Source organism: Grampus griseus (assembly GCF_964374135.1).
Source record: "Grampus griseus genome assembly, chromosome: 16".
Classification (NCBI taxonomy): Eukaryota; Metazoa; Chordata; class Mammalia; order Artiodactyla; family Delphinidae; genus Grampus; species Grampus griseus.
Window position 1 is genome coordinate 64,257,788 of NC_139010.1, and position 17,994 is coordinate 64,275,781.

Sequence of the window (17,994 nt, forward strand, 5' to 3'; positions counted from 1 at the left end):
TTTCTCTTTCAGATTTTTCATCATTAATGTATAGGGATGCAAGAGATTTCTGTGCATTCATTTTGTATCCTGCTACTTTATCAAATTCATTGATTAGCTCTTGTAGTTTTCTGGTAACATCTTTAGGATTCTCTATGTATAGTATCATATCATCTTCAAACAGTGACAGCTTTACTTCTTCTTTTCTGATTTGGATTCCTTTTATTTCTTTTTATTCTCTGACTGCTGTGGCTAAAACTTCCAAAACTTCCAATAATAGTGGTGACTGTGGACAACCTTGTCTTGTTCCTGATCTTAGAGGAAATGGCTTCAGTTTTTCACGATTGAGAACGATATTGGCTGTGGGTTTGTCATATATGGCCTTTATTATGTTCAGGTAAGTTCCCTGTATGCCTACTTTCTAGAGGGTTTTTATCATAAATGGGTGTTGAATTTTGTCAAAAGCTTTTTCTGCATCTATTGAGATGATCATATGTTTTTTCTCCTTCAGTTTGTTGATATGGTGTATCACATTGATTGATTTGCATATACTGAAGAATCCTTGCATTCCTGGCATAAATCCCACTTGGTCATGGTGTACGATCCTTTTAATGTACTGTTAGGTTCTGTTTGCTAGTGTTCTGTTGAGGATTTTTGCATCTATGTTCATCACTGATATTGGTCTGTAGTTTTCTTTCTTTGTGACATCTTTGTCTGGTTTTGGTATCAGGGTGATGGTGGCCTCGTAGAATGAGTTTGGGAGTGTTCCTCCCTCTGCTATATTTTGGAAGAGTTTGAGAAGGAGAGGTGTTAGCTATTCTCTAAAAGTTCGATAGAATTCACCTGTTAAGCCGTCTGGTCCTGGGCTTTTGTCTGTTGGAAGATTTTTAATCACCGTCTCAATTTCAGTGCTTGTGATTGGTCTGTTTATATTTTCTATTTTTTCCTAGTTCAGTCTCGGAAGGTTGTGCTTTACCTAGAATTTGTCCACTTCTTCCAGGTTGTCCGTTTTATTGGCATATAGTTGCTTGTAGTAATCTCTCATGATCCTTTGTATTTCTGCAGCGTCAGTTGTTACTTCTCCGTTTTCACTTCTAATTCTATTGATTTGAGTCTTCACCCTTTTTTTCTTGATGAGTCTGGCTAATGGTTTATCTACCTTGTTTATCTTCTCAAAGAACCCGCTTTTAGTTTTATTGATCTTTGCTATCGTTTCTTTCATTTCTTTTTCATTTATTTCTGATCTGATCTTTATGATTTCTTTCCTTCTGCTAACTTTGGGGTTTTTTTGTTCTTCTTTCTCTAATTGCTTTAGGTGTAAGGTTAGGTTGTTTTTTAGAGATGTTTCTTGTTTCTTGAGGTAGGATTGTACTGCTACAAACTTCCCTCTTAGAACTGCTTTTGCTGCATCCCATAGGTTTTGGGTCGTCGTGTTTTCATTGTCATTTGTTTCTCGGTATTTTTTATTTCCTCTTTGATTTCTTCAGTGATCTCTTGGTCATTTAGTAGTGTATTGTTTAGCCTCCATGTGTTTGTATTTTTTATAGATTTTTTCCTGTAAGTGATATCTAGTCTCATAATGTTGTGGTCGGAAAAGATACTTGATGCAATTTCAATTTTCTTAAATTTACCAAGGCTTGAGTTGTGACCCGAGATATGATCTATCCTGGAGAATGTTCCATGAGCACTTGTGAAGAAAGTGTATTCTGTTGTTTTTGGATGGAATTGTCCTATAAATATCAATTAAGTCCATCTTGTTTAATGTATGATTTAAAGCTTGTGTTTCCTTATTTATTTTCATTTCAGACGATCTGCCCATTGGTGAAAGTGTGTTGTTAAAGTCTGCTACTATGATTGTGTTACTGTCGATTTCCCCTTTTATGGCTTCTAGCAGTTGCCGTATGTATTGAGGTGCTCCTATGTTGGATGCATAAATATTTACAATTGTTAAATCTTCTTCTTGGATTGTTCCCTTGATCATTATGTAGTGTCCTTCTTTGTCTCTTGTAATAGTCTTTATTTTAAAGTCTATTCTGTCTCTTATGAGAATTGCTACTGCAGCTTTTTTTGATTTCCATTTGCATAGAATATCTTTTCCATCCCCTCACTTTCAGTCTGTATGTGTCCCTAGGCCTGAAGTGGGTCTGCTGTAGACAGCATATATATGGGTTTTGTTTTTGTATCCATTCAGCCAGTCTATGTCTTTTGGTTGCAGCATTTAATCCATTTACATTTAAGGTAGTTATTGATATGTATGTTCCTATTATCATTTTCTTAATTGTTTTGGGTGTCCTTTTTTTTTTTTTTTTTTTTTTGCGGTATGTGGGCCTCTCACTGTTGTGGCCTCTCCTGTTGCATAGCACAGACCCCAGATGCACAGGCTCAGCAGCCATGGCTCATGGGCCCAGCCGCTCCACGGCATGTGGGATCCTCCGGGACCAGGGCACGAACCCGTGTCCCCTGCATCGGCAGGCAGACTCTCAACCACCACACCACCAGGGAAGCCCTGTTTTGGGTTTCTTATTGTAGGTCTTCTCCTTCTCTTGTGTTTCCTGCCTAGGAAGTTCCTTCAGCATTTTTTGTAAAGCTGGTTTGGTGGTGCTGAATTCTCTTAGCTTTTGCTCTCTTAGCTTTTGCTTGTCTGAACGAGATCCTTGTTGGGTAGAGTAATCTTGTTTGTAGGTTTTTCCCTTTCATCACTTTCAATATATCCTGCCACTCCGTTCTGGCTTGCAGAGTGTGCTGAAAGATCAGCTGATAACTTTATGGGGATTCCCTTGTATGTTATTTGTTGTTTTTCCTTTGCTGCTTTTAATATTTTTTCTTTGTATTTAATTTTTGATAGTTTGCTCAATATGTGTCTTGGCGTGTTTCTCCTTGGATTTATCCTGTATGAGACTCTCTGTGCTTCCTGAACTTGAATGACTGTTCCCTGTCCCATATTAGGGAAGTTTTCAACTATAATGTCTTCAACTATTTTCTCATTCCCTTTTTTTTTCTCTTCTTTTTCTGGGACCCCTATAATTCGAATGTTGGTGCGTTTAATGTTGTCCCAGAGGTCTCTGAGACTGTCCTCAATTCTTTTCATTGTTTTCTCTTTATTCTGCTCTGTGGTAGTTATTTGCACGATTTTATCTTCCGGGTCACTTATCCATTCTTCTGTCTCAGTTATTCTGCTATTGATTCCTTCTAGACAATTTTTAATTTCATTTATTGTGTTGTTCATCACTGTTTGTTTGCTCTTTAGTTCTTCTAGGTCCTTTTTAAACGTTTCTTGTATTTTCTCCATTCCATTTCCAAGACTTTGGATCATCTTTACTATCATTACTCTGACTTCGTTTTCAGGTAGACTGCCTATTTCCTCTTCATTTGTTTGGTCTGGTGGGCTTTTACTTTGCTCCTTCATCTGCTGTGTGTTTCTCTGTCTTCTCATTTTGCTTAACTTACTGTTTTGGGGGTCTCCTTTTCACAGCCTGCATTTTTGTAGTTCCTGTTGTTTTTCATGTCTGTCCCCAGTGGCTCAGGTTGGTTCAGTGGGTTGTGTAGGCTTCCTGGTGGAGGAGACTGGTGCCTGTGTTCTGGTGGATGAGGCTGGATCTTGTCTTTCTGGTGGGCAGGACCACATCTGGTGGTGTTTTGGCGTGTCTGTGAACTTAGTATGATTTTGGACAGCCTCTCTGCTAATGGATGGGGTTGTGTTCCTGTCTTGCTAGTTGTTTGGCATAGGGTGTCCAGCACTGTAGCTTGCTGGTCATTGAGTGGAGCTGGGTCTTAGTGTTGAGATAGAGATCTTTGGGAGAACTTTCACTGTTTGATACTACGTGGAGCCGGGAGGTCTCTGGTGGACTAATGTCCTGAACTCGGCTCTCCCATCTCAGAGGCACAGACCTGACACCTGGCCTGAGCACCAAGACCCTGTCAGTCACATGGCCAGGTATATGGGGAGTTTCTTGACTTTTGGGAAGTCTGAGGTCTTCTGCCAGGATTCAGTAGGTGTTCTGTAGGAGTTGTTCCACATGTAGATGTATTTCTGATGTATTTGTGGGGAGGAAGGTGATCTCCACGTCTTACTCCTCCACCATCTTGAAGGTCTCTCCCTCATTGAATCTTCATCCCTAAAAGACTCAGACCTAAAAGACTGTTAAAATTTGCCTAGAGTCACAAGATTAGTTTGAACCAAGCTCTTCTTAACTCCACGTTCATCACTACTACCTCTTGTTCAGAGGACACTCAAAGTATTCCATGTGCTCATGCCCAGATGGATGCTGAAGAATGGATTGACTGATATGTAAAACCAGAGAGCGTTTGTAAGCCTCAGTAACTAAAACCCATTAGAGGAATGCCAGCACAGATCAAATTCTTCATTAAACAGTGATGTGAGAGGAGCCCGGTGTAATACTCCACACTCTAGAAAACACCATGGAAGCTACAAAGTGCATTTATGAAGACCTCTGATGATATGAGTGTTTGACAAAGAGTGAGATGGCTGTAAACAGGAATCCACTGCTGACACTATGTTGGAACTGCCATTTTATAGTGGTCAACCGAGTCCTTCCAGCACAGGACAACACCAGTCTATGATAAAAGGCAGTTGCACATGCCCCATCTTCTGCTCCTAGCTCTCCTAGCATCCTTTCCAAGAGGTACTACTATTGCTGAATGCTGAGGCTGCTGCACCAGATCAGCTGGGAGTGTTTCCTGGCTGTCTGGTTTGAAGCATTCCCTATGTGCTTCTATTCAGTTTCAAAACTGTGCTCTGGACATAATCCCAAGATATCTAGATATCGGCACAATTGCAAAAGATAGACTCAACCTCCTTCCCTTGCCTATTCAGAGATGCTTTTCAATAGCACAGGCATCTCTCCAGATATGCAGACCTCGGGCTTCTCTGGGAGCAAAGGCAACAGTAAACTTGGATGCTTTGACCTGAAGGGAGAACATTTACAACAGTAAGGAGGGTAATCAATGGGGTTTTATGATTTCACCAGAAAACTCAGGTCTGACAAGGCCAGTGATGCCAGGAAGACCAGGCTATGGACCCACCAAATAATTTGATTGGATACGTATTTCGCCTTCGCTCTGATGAAATACAGATGGCTTGACCCTTCTTTGAGGATTATGATCCTTGGAACTTGCCTAACTAAATATCCAAATACTTCTGGATCTAATGCTTAGACCAAGAATTTCCTATTAGAACATCACAAAATGGTTTAATCCTTCACTTACAAATAAGCTGTAGCACCATGTGTTTAAATGAACAGCAAATTTCCAAATTTCATTTTTATGTCTTCTGTACTTGTCTGGCTTAGCATGGAACAGAACACCACGAGTCAGGAGGAATACTTGGCTTGTGTAAGTAGACAAATGACCATAAGCAAAGGCCTCCTTACTCCATCTGGACGTTGTGGTACTGAGAGGTCAGAACCTTGATCCACTGTGCTTTCAAAACCCTTTTTAGGTGGTAAAGGGCGTTGCTATACTGTTACCGCTATATGGTGTCTTCAGGAATCACCCCAGCAGCCTTTGGCGGGAAAACTATGGGGCTGCCCAATGGCCTAAATTGTATAAATGTTTTTGAATGACTTAAAAAAAAATCACTCTCAAAGTAAACATTCAGGTATGTCATAAGAACAAGTTACATTTTGAAAGAAAGAGTAGTAGGAAGATTCCTTTAGGAATAAACCTACAATGAGTTTCTCCTATTACTAAAATATGTAATAGAAATATGTTGACCTTATTAGAAGAAAGAAAAACAAAGAGAGAAAAGCCATGATGAATTCTTCGAGAAAACTGTAGAACATGCATAAAATTTGGAGAAGAAAATTCAAATTGCTCATAATCGTACCAACCAGAGATCACATTGCTACACTGGTGAATACCATATTAACCAATGATAATGTGTGTGCGTGTGCACACGCGTGCACACACACACACACACACACACACACACACACACAATAACAACGGCAATACTGAAATTATTACACTGTTTTATGCTCTGCTGTCAACATTTTAAATAGCTTTCAGAATTTTTATACCCAGCATCACTTGGTGGACTTAATTGAGTCATGAGATCCTGTCTATGAAATGGATATTTGATTTCTTGCCCTGGATGTCACTTCATCACTTTTCCAAGTTATTAAGTTGTTATGAGATGTAAGTGACTTCACAGAGATCTATAGAAATCCACATCTCTATATGTGGGAGAGGTGCCCTAAAGAAGGCAGGTGGTGACCTGAGAGTTAGAAGACCTGGTTGAATGCCCCTTGAAATGCATTTTACAATTGGACCTCAATTTCTTTAGCAATAAAGATGGGCAGATGATGATGATCCTAGTTGTCATTTCTAGGCCAGGTAAACTGTCGTTTTCATAATTCTATTATTCCTGTAATTGGCATTATTGGACATCCACACATATTCCAACATTCCTCCAGGCTGCTGAAATAATCTCCGCTCTTTGGCGGAGATGCAGAACTTATCCAAGTGCTGTTGTCACGTGATGGAGACTTCCCATTGCACGTGAAAGGTGGGTTACACAGTGGAATGAGCTGGTAAGACAGAGAGCCATGGAATAATGAATGGCAAAGTGCAAAGCCAGAAACCTGAGGAAGTTACACACTTGGGCAAGAACTGTGTGGTTTGGTGAAGCCCTGATTCAAGGGGTGGTGGACACCAGTGTTGGAGGGCCTGAAGCAGACAGGTTGAAAGATTGAAAATCCAAACTGAAGACCATTTCATGACTCCTGCCCTTGGGATATTCACTGTACTGGATCTCTCAGTAACGAGCCAAGTATCTCTCTTTGCTTGTCAAGGCAGACTGAAGTTCTTTGCAAACATCTATTCTCTGAAACCCTAAAGAATAGAAATACACCAACGCATGTGGACCAGTGTTGAGGAGAGAGAACAGTAGAGCCTTAGAGAGAGCTGCTAACCTGAATACAACCTGAACTTCAGGCATCAGCCCTCTTAAAGACAACCTACATTGCCTGCCTCATTTCCTTCTTTCCTTTTTAATCCGGAGCAACAAGGGGGAAGAAATGAAGGGCTCAATTACCTTGCTAGAGTCAAAGAGAATAAAGCTGAACAGAGTAAGGAATTATATATGCATGAGAAAGGCTCTTAAATCTCCATGGCTCACTGAAATCAGCTCCCATTCCTTTGTGTGGAAGAAGAAAACAGCTGAACCTTCTGAGTTGGATCTGGGCTGGAAAGTGACACCTGCCTGGACTTAACACTTCCTGCTAACTCTTTATACCAACTCTTTCTGCAGATGAAAAAGTAGATCAGATTCCTTTATCAATTCAACAGATAAGTGTCTCTCGCAGACACAAAAAAATTATCAAAAGTCAACTTCTCTATCATCCGATGGCTGGCAGCATCCTGCAGTATTTATGAAGTGCTATTACATTGTGGTTACTTTTATGTGGCCATAAGTCTTTCAATGTATGTGAAATTACAGCTCATTGAAATCCATTTAATGAGGACACAGCCTTCACATTTCAGAGTTAAATCCCACAGAAGAAGTTATAATCATAAATTTTCCTTATTAAGTTCCAGTCTTTGTATGTAAATTGAAGTATTAAAACAATGACATACGGATCAAAGTTTTTAATTTTAGTCCCTTGCTTCAGATTTAATTTAAAAGTCTTAAATTATGCAGCGAATTGCATCTCTTTATTCTTACAGCTATTTAAAACAGATTTAATTATTTCCCATAATATGCAGACACTACTTCTGCCTAGCAGTCCTCTCAAATGAATGCCTTCCAAATCAGTTTTGTTGAGTTCTTAAGACTGATTAGGCCCTTTGCCATCCATCCTGTGCCTTCAGGTTCTCGCGTTGGATTTCTCTAGAAAGCCGAGTTATCACATTGAAAGTCAGACTCACTAGGTGCTCATTAGTGGTCCAGAGGACATCCATCTTAAGCAAATCTTCAGACAGAGATGCTACCTCTCATTTCTGGGGTCTCACTGCAAAACACCGTCGACTGGTTTCCTAAAATTCAGGTGTCGTAAATGTAAAATGTTCGGCTTCCTAAACACAACTTCATGGATTCCTCCTCTCCCTTCTCGGTTGGTTCCTGGATCAATGTTCTTTGTCCTTAAGAAAACAGGATGCATAAATGCATAGTGTGAGTGTGAGTGTGTGTGTGCATGTGTGTGTGTTCTTGGATCTGCCATAATGAGTGAGTCTGGGATGGAAGCAAGACTGGCTCCTTTGCCTTGTTGCTTCTCATGAAGATTCTTTTATTATGGTAAATTTGGAGAGAATCCTCAAAGCAGTAGGGATGGGGTTCCCGACACGGGAGCTTTTCATCAGCTTCAATAGAATTATGCGGTTCTCTGAGTAACCAAGCTGTAGGATTTTGAAGGACTTGTGTTATGATGTCATTGTGTCACCTAGATGTGGGGGTGGGCTCACATGCTATTTACAAAAAGGGATTCCATTTCCTGCATTTGTCAAATCTGCAAAATTTTGGCTCACGCACATCCTATCGTACATGGAGTTACAAGTTGGCATCAGTGTACTTAGCCTTTGATTATCTTCAGTCAATAAGAAGTTCTCTTCTTTGCTCTGGTTTTAGCAAGGTTTTCATTGATATTCTTATGTCAGAATTAGGACATGCACTAGAACAGACTAAAGGAAGGGATCTGGATTTCAGATGAAGACTTTAACATGTTTGGGATGTTATTCAAATTTTAAGAGCCTTTTTCCTTTTAAGTTTAGACTTTATCTCTACACTCCTTGGGGAAGCCTATCCAAATCCACACACATTTATTGAGTTCCTATCACTATTGTAGGCATGGTAAGCAGAGATGCTAGAGCTGCAACCAGGCAGGATATGATTCCTATCTTAATAATATTGATCATTTATTGAGATGCCAAAAAAGGATGACTGCTATTATAGATCAGTAATATAGATATCTATGATAATCTAATGTAGATCATTATTATAATTTAATTAAGTAAATTAATTTTCTTTTTTTTTTTTGAATGAATACAAAATATTTAGTATTTTCCATTTTGTGTGTTTAGATTTTTACTTAAAACTTGATACAGCAGAGGTCCTAGTTAACCCAAAAACATGTAGTTCCACAAGCTGAAATATGTCCACTCATAAATGAAAAGTACATGACATAAAATTGGAACTCAGTAAAATATTTGTTGAAGAACAAATAAACACACATATCTAACTAGTTGGTGGAACGGTTCAGTCCTCAGGTCTCTAATGCTTTAGTTGATACGCATAGGAGATGGAGCCTACCTGGAGGGGTTTTTATGTAAGTAACTGGGGACAAAGAAAGGCGGGGGGGTTGCATCAGTCCCCAGTCCAACCTAGCCTCGCAGACAGAAGATAAGTCTAGAGGAGAAACTTGAACGAGGAATAAACCATGAGACACAGGACGATAACATATTATACTGGCTTGGAGAGTCTTCTGCCCACATCTCATTAATCACACTACGGTGTCATATCAAAATGTAGCAGGGACTTCTTGGTCCCTTTGGCACCTGGAGGACTTGCTGCTTTAGGGGAATCAGAAGCATGGTATTAATATCCCTATAGTTATAAGGAACTGGCACTAGGTATGGGGGTAAATCAGATACTCTATTCAAAGTAAATTCAGGAGCAACAAATTCAAATGAGAAGTGAACTCATAGAAATTTTAAGGAGGATGTAGAGAACCCATGTATTACCAGTAGCACATGTCAGGAGTTTTTGTTTGTTTGGGTTTTAAATTGAATTTAGCAATATTATAACCTAATTCATAACCTAAGACTCAGGAGAAGTTTGGTATACATGGATGTTAAAGTCCTTGAGTACTGCGTTCATATCCTATGTTTTCCAACATTCTTTAGAGTGGATAAAACAGCACTAGATACACTGTAGCCATTCAATAAATTGCAAAGAGGAGGATTTGGCTTCTCTCTTTGCTGAAATGGTTTTCAACAAGCTGATCTCAAGCCATGAATATTCTCAGAAAATCCAGGAGGAAACTCGATTTACATGTTGACGAGTGTCTAAGAATACAGCAGCAGCCACAGCGCCGACTGGCTTGGGTGTAGGTAATTTTGCCTGTTCTTTCTACCCCTTGATCTTTGTTACTCCTGCCAAGCGTCTCTAGAGAGCCTTAGGAAATACATGAAGTTCTTTGCCAGAAAATGGTTGTTTCCGCCATAGAGAAGCAGTAGAAAGGCAGGAGAACATAGATCCTGGATTTGACTCCTGGCTCCATGACTTAGTAGCTGTGTGATCTTAGGTGAGCCATCTATAAAATGATAATGATAATATCAATACTTACTCGCATAGGGCTGCAGTGGGATCTAAATGAGACAATCCATGAACCACTCATAGACTGGACCATAGTTAGTGCTCAGTCAATGTTGGACATCTGAACCATTATCATGTCAAGTTTCAGTGCTCCTCAGCTTCTCTGAGACACTCTGTTGTCCTGTATTCTGCACTGTTTATCACACACCTCAGCCATGCCTACGTATATAATCCAGAGATTAATAGAGAAACTGAGGTTGTTTCTGTAAGGCGAGCTTGTGACTCATTAGCACAGGATCTCACAATCAGATGTGACGTCTCCAGGGCCTCTTGACATGGGGACAGTCCTTAGGGCTTGGTGCTTTATACTAGGAGGCAAGAGCATCAAGGGGCCAATTCTGACAGGTGCAGGCAGCAGACTCATCCCTGCTGCTGTAGCTTTGCCCATTCGCGTGGAATGAACTCACTCGTTATTTTTTCCCCCTTTTTGTGCCCAGAAGGCATGAATTTACACATCTTAGAACCAGATTCCCCAATCTGTTCCCACATCACCCAGCCAAGTTTGAGACGCCTGATCATCTTGGTTACATGGAAAGCAACACTGAACAGATGAGAGCCTGGCCTCTGTCCCTGGAGGCTGTACAGAGGTTGGAGTTGACCAGGCCTGATTGCTTGTTTCAGATCTTGCTCTACTGTATTCTTCAAAATGAAATAAAAATCTAAATTCTGAATCCTGCTCCAGCATTGACATCTGCTGCTTCAAAAGATGATGTTCTTCTGAGTATCATAATGAGGTTCCTCATGTCTCTGGGAAAGGTACCTTCACCTTCATCATAGGATACAGGATTGGCCTGGAAAATGAATCCCTCCCTAACAGTTTTCTTTTTCCTTCTTGTTTAATGACCTAAATACTAAGTGTTTTATTTGAATTTCTAAAGTGATTTTTAAGTAAGCTTTTTGTGGAACATAGTACACATAAAAATATGCATATTGTTAAATACACAACTTGAATTTTACAAAGTGAATGTATTTATTAATCACCAAGAAATTGAAAATTGCTAATACCCCCAAAATGCTCCCTTCCACTCCCCCTTCAAAGGTGATAATTATTCTCATTTCTATCACCATCAATCAGTTTTGCCTATTTTTTGCAGATTAATTAAGTAGGCTCACATAATATGCATGTTTTTCAGTCTGATTTCTTTAGCTCAATATCAGCTGTGAGATTCATTCACATTTCTGTGTGTAGCAGTAGCTTATCGTTGGACGGTATTCCATTTTCTATGTGTACTGGCACTTCTTCATGCTGATGTTGATCAACATCAGTAATGATATCTTTATTTTCTATAACTTCCAAATGCTTACTGCCTCCTATTGATGACTGCTGTGGGGTTAAATTTTATATCTTATCCCATATTCATAAACATATTAATCATATCCAGGCAACTGTTCTTTCCTCTGTTGCTTTTTTCCTGTTCTTGGTCCTGTTTCTTGATATATCTGTAATTATTTAAACACCCCAACTTTTATATGCAAAAAACAAGGAAGGCCTCTGATGTGTTATTTTCCTGAAGAGGATTTGTTATAGCTTCTGACAGACATTTAAAATGGGGGGAAATCACTCTAGCCCTTCAAATGTCAGTTGTGATTTCAGGGTGTAGAGTCTGGTCTACTTCTGTTTTGTCCTTACTCCTAGCATAGAGCTCTCCAGAAGTCTCCAGAACCTAGTCTGGGATCGTTCACCAGGGCTTTCCTCTTGATAGTCCCTAACCTCAAACTTTTTATCTCCCCCAAAATGTAATACTTCTAAAACCTATGTTTGACTTCACATCCTCTTAACTGCCTACTTTCTATTTTGTCTGTATCCCTCAGATATTGTCAAATAACTCAAGGGAACAAAAGACACAGAATATTCTATGACTTCTCTATGCTTTCCTTCTCTCTGTGTTTTGACATCATCAGTCCCAGCTGACTTGGTAACCCTGAAGTCCAACCTCTATCTTCCCAGGCTTGTAGGTCCACCAACAGATGTTCAGCCAACACTTTTCACCTCACCTTCTGAAAGAAAGGTGAGAATCTGAAATCTGAAATCTGGAATCTGAAAATCTGACCTCTTATGCAGTATGATGTATGAATTGGCAAGGTTCTTGAGGGGAGATACAGCATAAAATGTTAGACTCATGACAATGAATTTTCCATCTCTCAAGAAAAGAACTGTAGCTTCTCAAATCCTCTTTCTCCTTCTGTGTGTATGTCTGCCTCTCTCTTTCCCACTCTCTCTCTCACTCTTGCTCTAAATAATACATGTATATCTGGTTTGCAGCAAGCTAGTCTGTCATAGCCTCAGGCAGAAGTCCCCATAGATTTATTTCTGTGAAATGCAAGCAACTCCAATTGGTCTAAATTGGCCCATCTCTTTCTAGTTCCAACTGAAGAACTTTGGGGAACATTAGTATTTAGAAAACTGAGTATGGTTAAAAGGCACTTATTAAGGGGATAGTAGAAAAGAGTATTAGGTTAGAGTAGTGGTTTTCTAAGTGGTCCTTGAACTAAAAGCAACAGCATCATCAGAGCCAGGGTTGCAAACTCATTTAGCTCACAGTTTTTTCTACAGGAATTAAAATACTAAGTATTTTGAGTAAACCTGACAATGTAATCCTAACTGCTTCATCTTTTCCCCTTCAAGTCACACTCTAGAACCTCTCAGACTGGTCTATCCCTCTTGATGTTGCCCTTGTTTCCTTCTTTTTTTTTCTTTTCTTGAAGCATGATACATAACCTACCACCTTGTTAGAAATGCATACTCCTGGGTCCTGCCTCAACCTACTGCATCAGAATCTTTGGCGATGGAGCCCAGGAAACTGTTTTAACATGCCCACCAGGTAATTCCTATGCATATTAAAGGCTGAGAGCCACTGGGCTATCAGAAGAGGATGGGGTAAGTCACTGTTGTATATCTTCATCCTGGTGTCATTATGAACTTTTAAAATCTCATTGTATTCACAAGGCCTAGCACAGTGTTGGCCATATTTTAGGTATTCAGAAAACATGGTTGAAGGTAGCATATCTGATTTAATAATTGAGATAATTTTATGAAAGTGTTTATCCTTTAGAGATCATCTTCCTCATTTACAAGATGACAAACACACCTGTGTACATTCTAAAATATATAACATAAATGTCATCTTATCCTACCATCTAAATACTCACAAATTTCAGACAATCATAATTTGGCAAATAATAATTGACGCTTATAATATCCCTGAGGTGTTATTAAAAAATAAACCTATTAATTGTCAAAGAAATTATACTCAATTATGTTAGATTGGCCTTGATGCTATGTGTATGACCAGCATGTTGCCTTTAGAAAGAAAAGCCAAGACTTCAGGTTAAGAGAAGAAGACAGCATTAGCAGCTTCTAGGTTAGTTCAGTATGTATGTGTGTTAAGTTATTACAGGAATATCATTGATGTATTCTGAGAAAACATTTTGCTAAAAGTGCCAACAAGGCAAGGTTAAATCCAAAGAGAATCCCCAGCAAGTGAGAGATTCAGTAAGAGAGAGAACAACTTACAATGAAATTAAAATAATTGAAGAAATGTGTCAGAGAAAGTGAAATGATAACAACAACATAAACTAAGGAACTAAAAGTAGAATAAAAATTTTAAACAAGATTTAAAATTAAAAAAAATATATATATATATGTAAACCAAGACAAAAAGACATGTAAAGGGAGCCATGACTCCTTAGGAAAAATCACTGCCTCTAGAAGGTAGAGGGGAGACGGGCCTCAGTCCTACCTCTTCCAGCTGCACCACGAGAGTAACATTGTGCCCTTGTTCCGCTGTCAGCTTTCCATCAGCGGTGACGATCCGGAGCCCCCGCGGGGCCTTCCCTGGGCACTTCTGTGGTTTGGCCGTGTACTGTTCTCTCACCCCATCAGTGCAGTTATTGGAAACCACCTTTCTATACCTAAATGGAAAAAAAGAAGGTCAAATTGTAATCCCGCTCATGATAATTTGGATCACTCCCAACTTTTTAAATAAATTTTTATTTATTTATTTTTGGCTGTGTTGGGTCTTCGTTTCTGTGCGAGGACTTTCTCTAGTTGCGGCGAGCGGGGGCCACTCTTCATTGCGGTGCGCGGGCCTCTCACTGTCGTGGCCTCTCTTGTTGCGGAGCACAGGCTCCAGACGCGCAGGCTCGGCAGTTGTGGCTCACGGGCCCAGGTGCTCCGCGGCATGTGGGATCTTCCCAGACCAGGGTTCGAACCTGTGTCCTCTGCATTGGCAGGCAGATTCTCAACCACTGCACCACCAGGGAAGCCCCACTCCCAACTTTTGAAGCTGAACCTTCTGCTTAGCCTTGAGGGCTATCAATAACTACCTTTCCTGTTGCTCTGAAGATTACAGTTTATTCATAGAAAGTACCCAACAGAGAGCCAAATCGTCATACGAACACACTGTATCTATTATTAACATTTTAATTTTCTGCTTTTATTTATTTAGTTAATTGATGAATCAAATCAATTCACTTTGGAGCTGTGGGAAATGCATAGCAGCAGTAGAAGACATGGTCCTTCCTTGCCCTCAATAAATTTATAATCTAGCTGAAAAGATATACATGGATAATCTAGGAGATACTTCAAAGGCTATATAATTAAGGGTTAGAATGAGTAATAGATATTGCAAAGGAATGTGTAGTTCGGAGAAAGAATAGATTCTTACGCATTATATGCCTCAACAGTAGATACCATACAAGATGCTGTACTAATGGTACAGTGCAGAAAGTTGGCTAAATTTGATAGTTTTTAGTCAATATCTCATGAGGGGTTATACTGCCGAAACAGTTGAAACCTCACATTAAGGAGACTTCAGTCTACAGATAAGTAAATCCTTCCAACTGTTTTGCTTTTCTCTTCTTGTTTTAGCTTTAATAAGAAGAAAAAAGAAAAAGAATTATCCTACAAATTTATCCTATACAATTGATCAGATTCAGAGTAAATTAGAATCTGTGGGTTTTAAACAACTAACCTTTAAGACTTCTGAGGTTCAGTGTTATCTATTCATGATCTTTTTTGTGTGTGGAGTCCACAGCAACAGCTTTGTGTATTCATATATTTGATTTCTCAAGTCTACCTGCTTGAAGTTATTGGTAGAGCTCACAATGGAAGCAATCAAAGTCCAAGGTCTTTCCATTCTTCTAGACCAGGAGTTGACAAAACTTTTTACATAAAAGGGAGTAAATGTTTTAGCTTTGTAGGTTATATAGTTTTTATCACAAGTATTTAGCTCTTTGGTTGTAAAACAAAAGTGGACATAGTGCACGAAAGAATGATTGCATCTGGATTCTAATAAAACTTTATTTACAAAATCTGGTAGTGTGCAGGCCTGCAGACTATTATTTTCCAACCCCTTCAAATCTAGCCAAAGTCCTTTCTCTGTCCCTAAATCTCAAGAATGACCACCTAAAAGCAAGGTTGAGAAAATAAAATTAAATACTGTCTGGGAAAGTGCTTTGAACACTGTGGATCACTGCGAGGCCAGTTATTAATATTAAGCTCACCTCACAGGGCAGTTCTAAGGATGAAATGGATTCATGTACACAGAACACTTAAAACGCCCCTGACAATTAGCAAGTGCTTATGAAATGCTGTCAATTATTTTTATTTAACATTATTATTTATCCTACCTATTCACAACCTTCATGGATTCCACTTTCTTTAGGACACGTCAAAAATCCTCTGATCTTGCGAAAGAAGCCTTTGTTTTACTTTTCTGGACTCTTTCTTCCCAACTAGCTCATTCTGCCAAACTTCTCTTTTCCACCCTCTTGAAAGTACTTCCTTTCTTTTGTTCTTTCTGCTTCCATGTCCTCCTGTATGCCTTATCAGCTGCCTAAAACTTACCCACACTTTATTTTATTTTTTGAATTTTATTTTATTTTTTTATACAGCAGGTTCTTATTAGTTATCCATTTTACATATATTAGTGTATATATGTCAATCTCAATCTCCCAATTCATCACACCACTACTCACTCCCCCTGCTGCTTTCCCCCTTGGTGTCCATACGTTTGCTCTCTACATCTGTGTCTCAATTTCTGCCCTGAAAACCGGTTCATCTGTACCATTTTTCTAGGTTCCACATATATGCGTTAATGTACGATATTTGTTTTTCTCTTTCTGACTTACTTCACTCTGTATGACAGTCTCTAGATTCATCCATGTCTCTACAAATGACACAATTTCGTTCCTTTTTATGGCTGAGTAATATTCCATTGTATATATGTACCACATCTTCTTTATCCATTCGTCCTTCAATTGGCATTTAGGTTGCTTCCATGACCTGGCTATTGTAAATAGTGCTGCAAGGAACATTGGGGTGCATGTCTCTTTTTGAATTATGGTTTCCTCTGGGTATATGCCCAGTAGTGGGATTGCTGGGTCATATGGTAATTCAATTTTTAGTTTTTTTTTTTTTTTTTTTTTTGGGTACACGGGTCTCTCACTGTTGTGGCGTCTCCCGTTGCGGACCACAGGCTAGGGACGCGCAGGCTCAGCGGCCATGTCTCACAGGCCTAGCCGCTCCACGGCATGTGGGATCTTCCCAGACAGGGGCACGAACCCGCGTCCCCTGCATCGGCAGGCGGACTCTCAACCACTGCGCCACCAGGGAAGCCCCAATTTTTAGTTTTTTAAGGAACCTCCATACTGTTCTCCATAGCGGCTGTATCAATTTACATTCCCACCAACAGTGCAAGAGGGTTCCCTTTTCCCCACACCCTCTCCAGCATTTGTTGTTTGTAGATTTTCTGATGATGGCCATTCTAACTGGTGTAAGGTGATACCTCATTGTAGTTTTGATTTGCATTTCTCTAATAATTAGTGATGTTGAGCAGCTTTTCATGTGCTTCTTGGTCATCTGTATGTCTTCTTTGGAGAAATGTCTGTTTAGGTCTTCTGCCTATTTTTGGATTGGGTTGCTTGTTTTTTTTAATATTGAGCTGCATGAGCTGTTTATATACTTGGGAGATTAATCCTTTGTCTGCTGATTCATTTGCAAATATTTTCTCCCATTCTGAGGATTGTCTTTTCATATTGTTTGCAGTTTCCTTTGCTGTGTAAAAGCTTTTAAGTTTCATTAGGTCCTATTTGTTTATTTTTGTTCTCATTATCATTACTCTAGGAGGTGGGTCAAAAAAGATCTTGCTGTGATTTATGTCAAAGAGTGTTCTTCCTATGTTTTCCTCTAACAGTTTTATAGTGTCCGGTCTTACATTTAGGTCTCTAATCCATTCTGAGCTTATTTTTGTGTATGGTGTTAAGGAGTGTTCTAATTTCATTCTTTTACATGTAGCTATCCAGTTTTCCCAGCACCACTTATTGAAGAGACTGTCTCTTCTCCATTGTATACCCTTGCCTCCTTTGTCATAGACGAGTTGACCATAGGTGCATGGGTTTATCTCTGGGCTTTCTATCATGTTCCATTGAGCTATATTTGTTTTTATGCCAGTAACATACTGTCTTGATTACTGTAGCTTTGTAGTATAGTCTGAAGTCAGGGAGTCTGATTCTTCCAGCTCTATTTTTTTCCCTCAAGACTGCTTTGGCTATTTGGTGTCTTCTGTGTCTCCATACAAATTTTAAGATTTTTTGTTCTAGTTCTGTAAAAAATGCTATTGGTAATTTGATAGGGATTGCAATGAATCTGTAGATTGCTTTGGGTAGTAGAGTCATTTTCACAA

The 17,994-nt window shown here is 39.4% G+C and overlaps 1 protein-coding gene across 4 annotated transcripts in view; it reads right to left on the reverse strand.

Annotated features, from left to right (window-relative positions):
- Positions 1-17,994, reverse strand: part of SORCS1 (sortilin related VPS10 domain containing receptor 1) — a gene marked incomplete at both ends in the record, with an annotated part of 558,785 nt that overhangs the window by 67,440 nt on the left and 473,351 nt on the right. For all 4 annotated transcript variants that reach the window (XM_082674065.1, XM_082674064.1, XM_082674066.1 and 1 more), the window contains one exon: positions 14,050-14,221. In XM_082674065.1, coding sequence (XP_082530191.1) covers positions 14,050-14,221 — 172 coding nt within the window. The remainder of the gene's footprint in view (positions 1-14,049; positions 14,222-17,994) is intronic.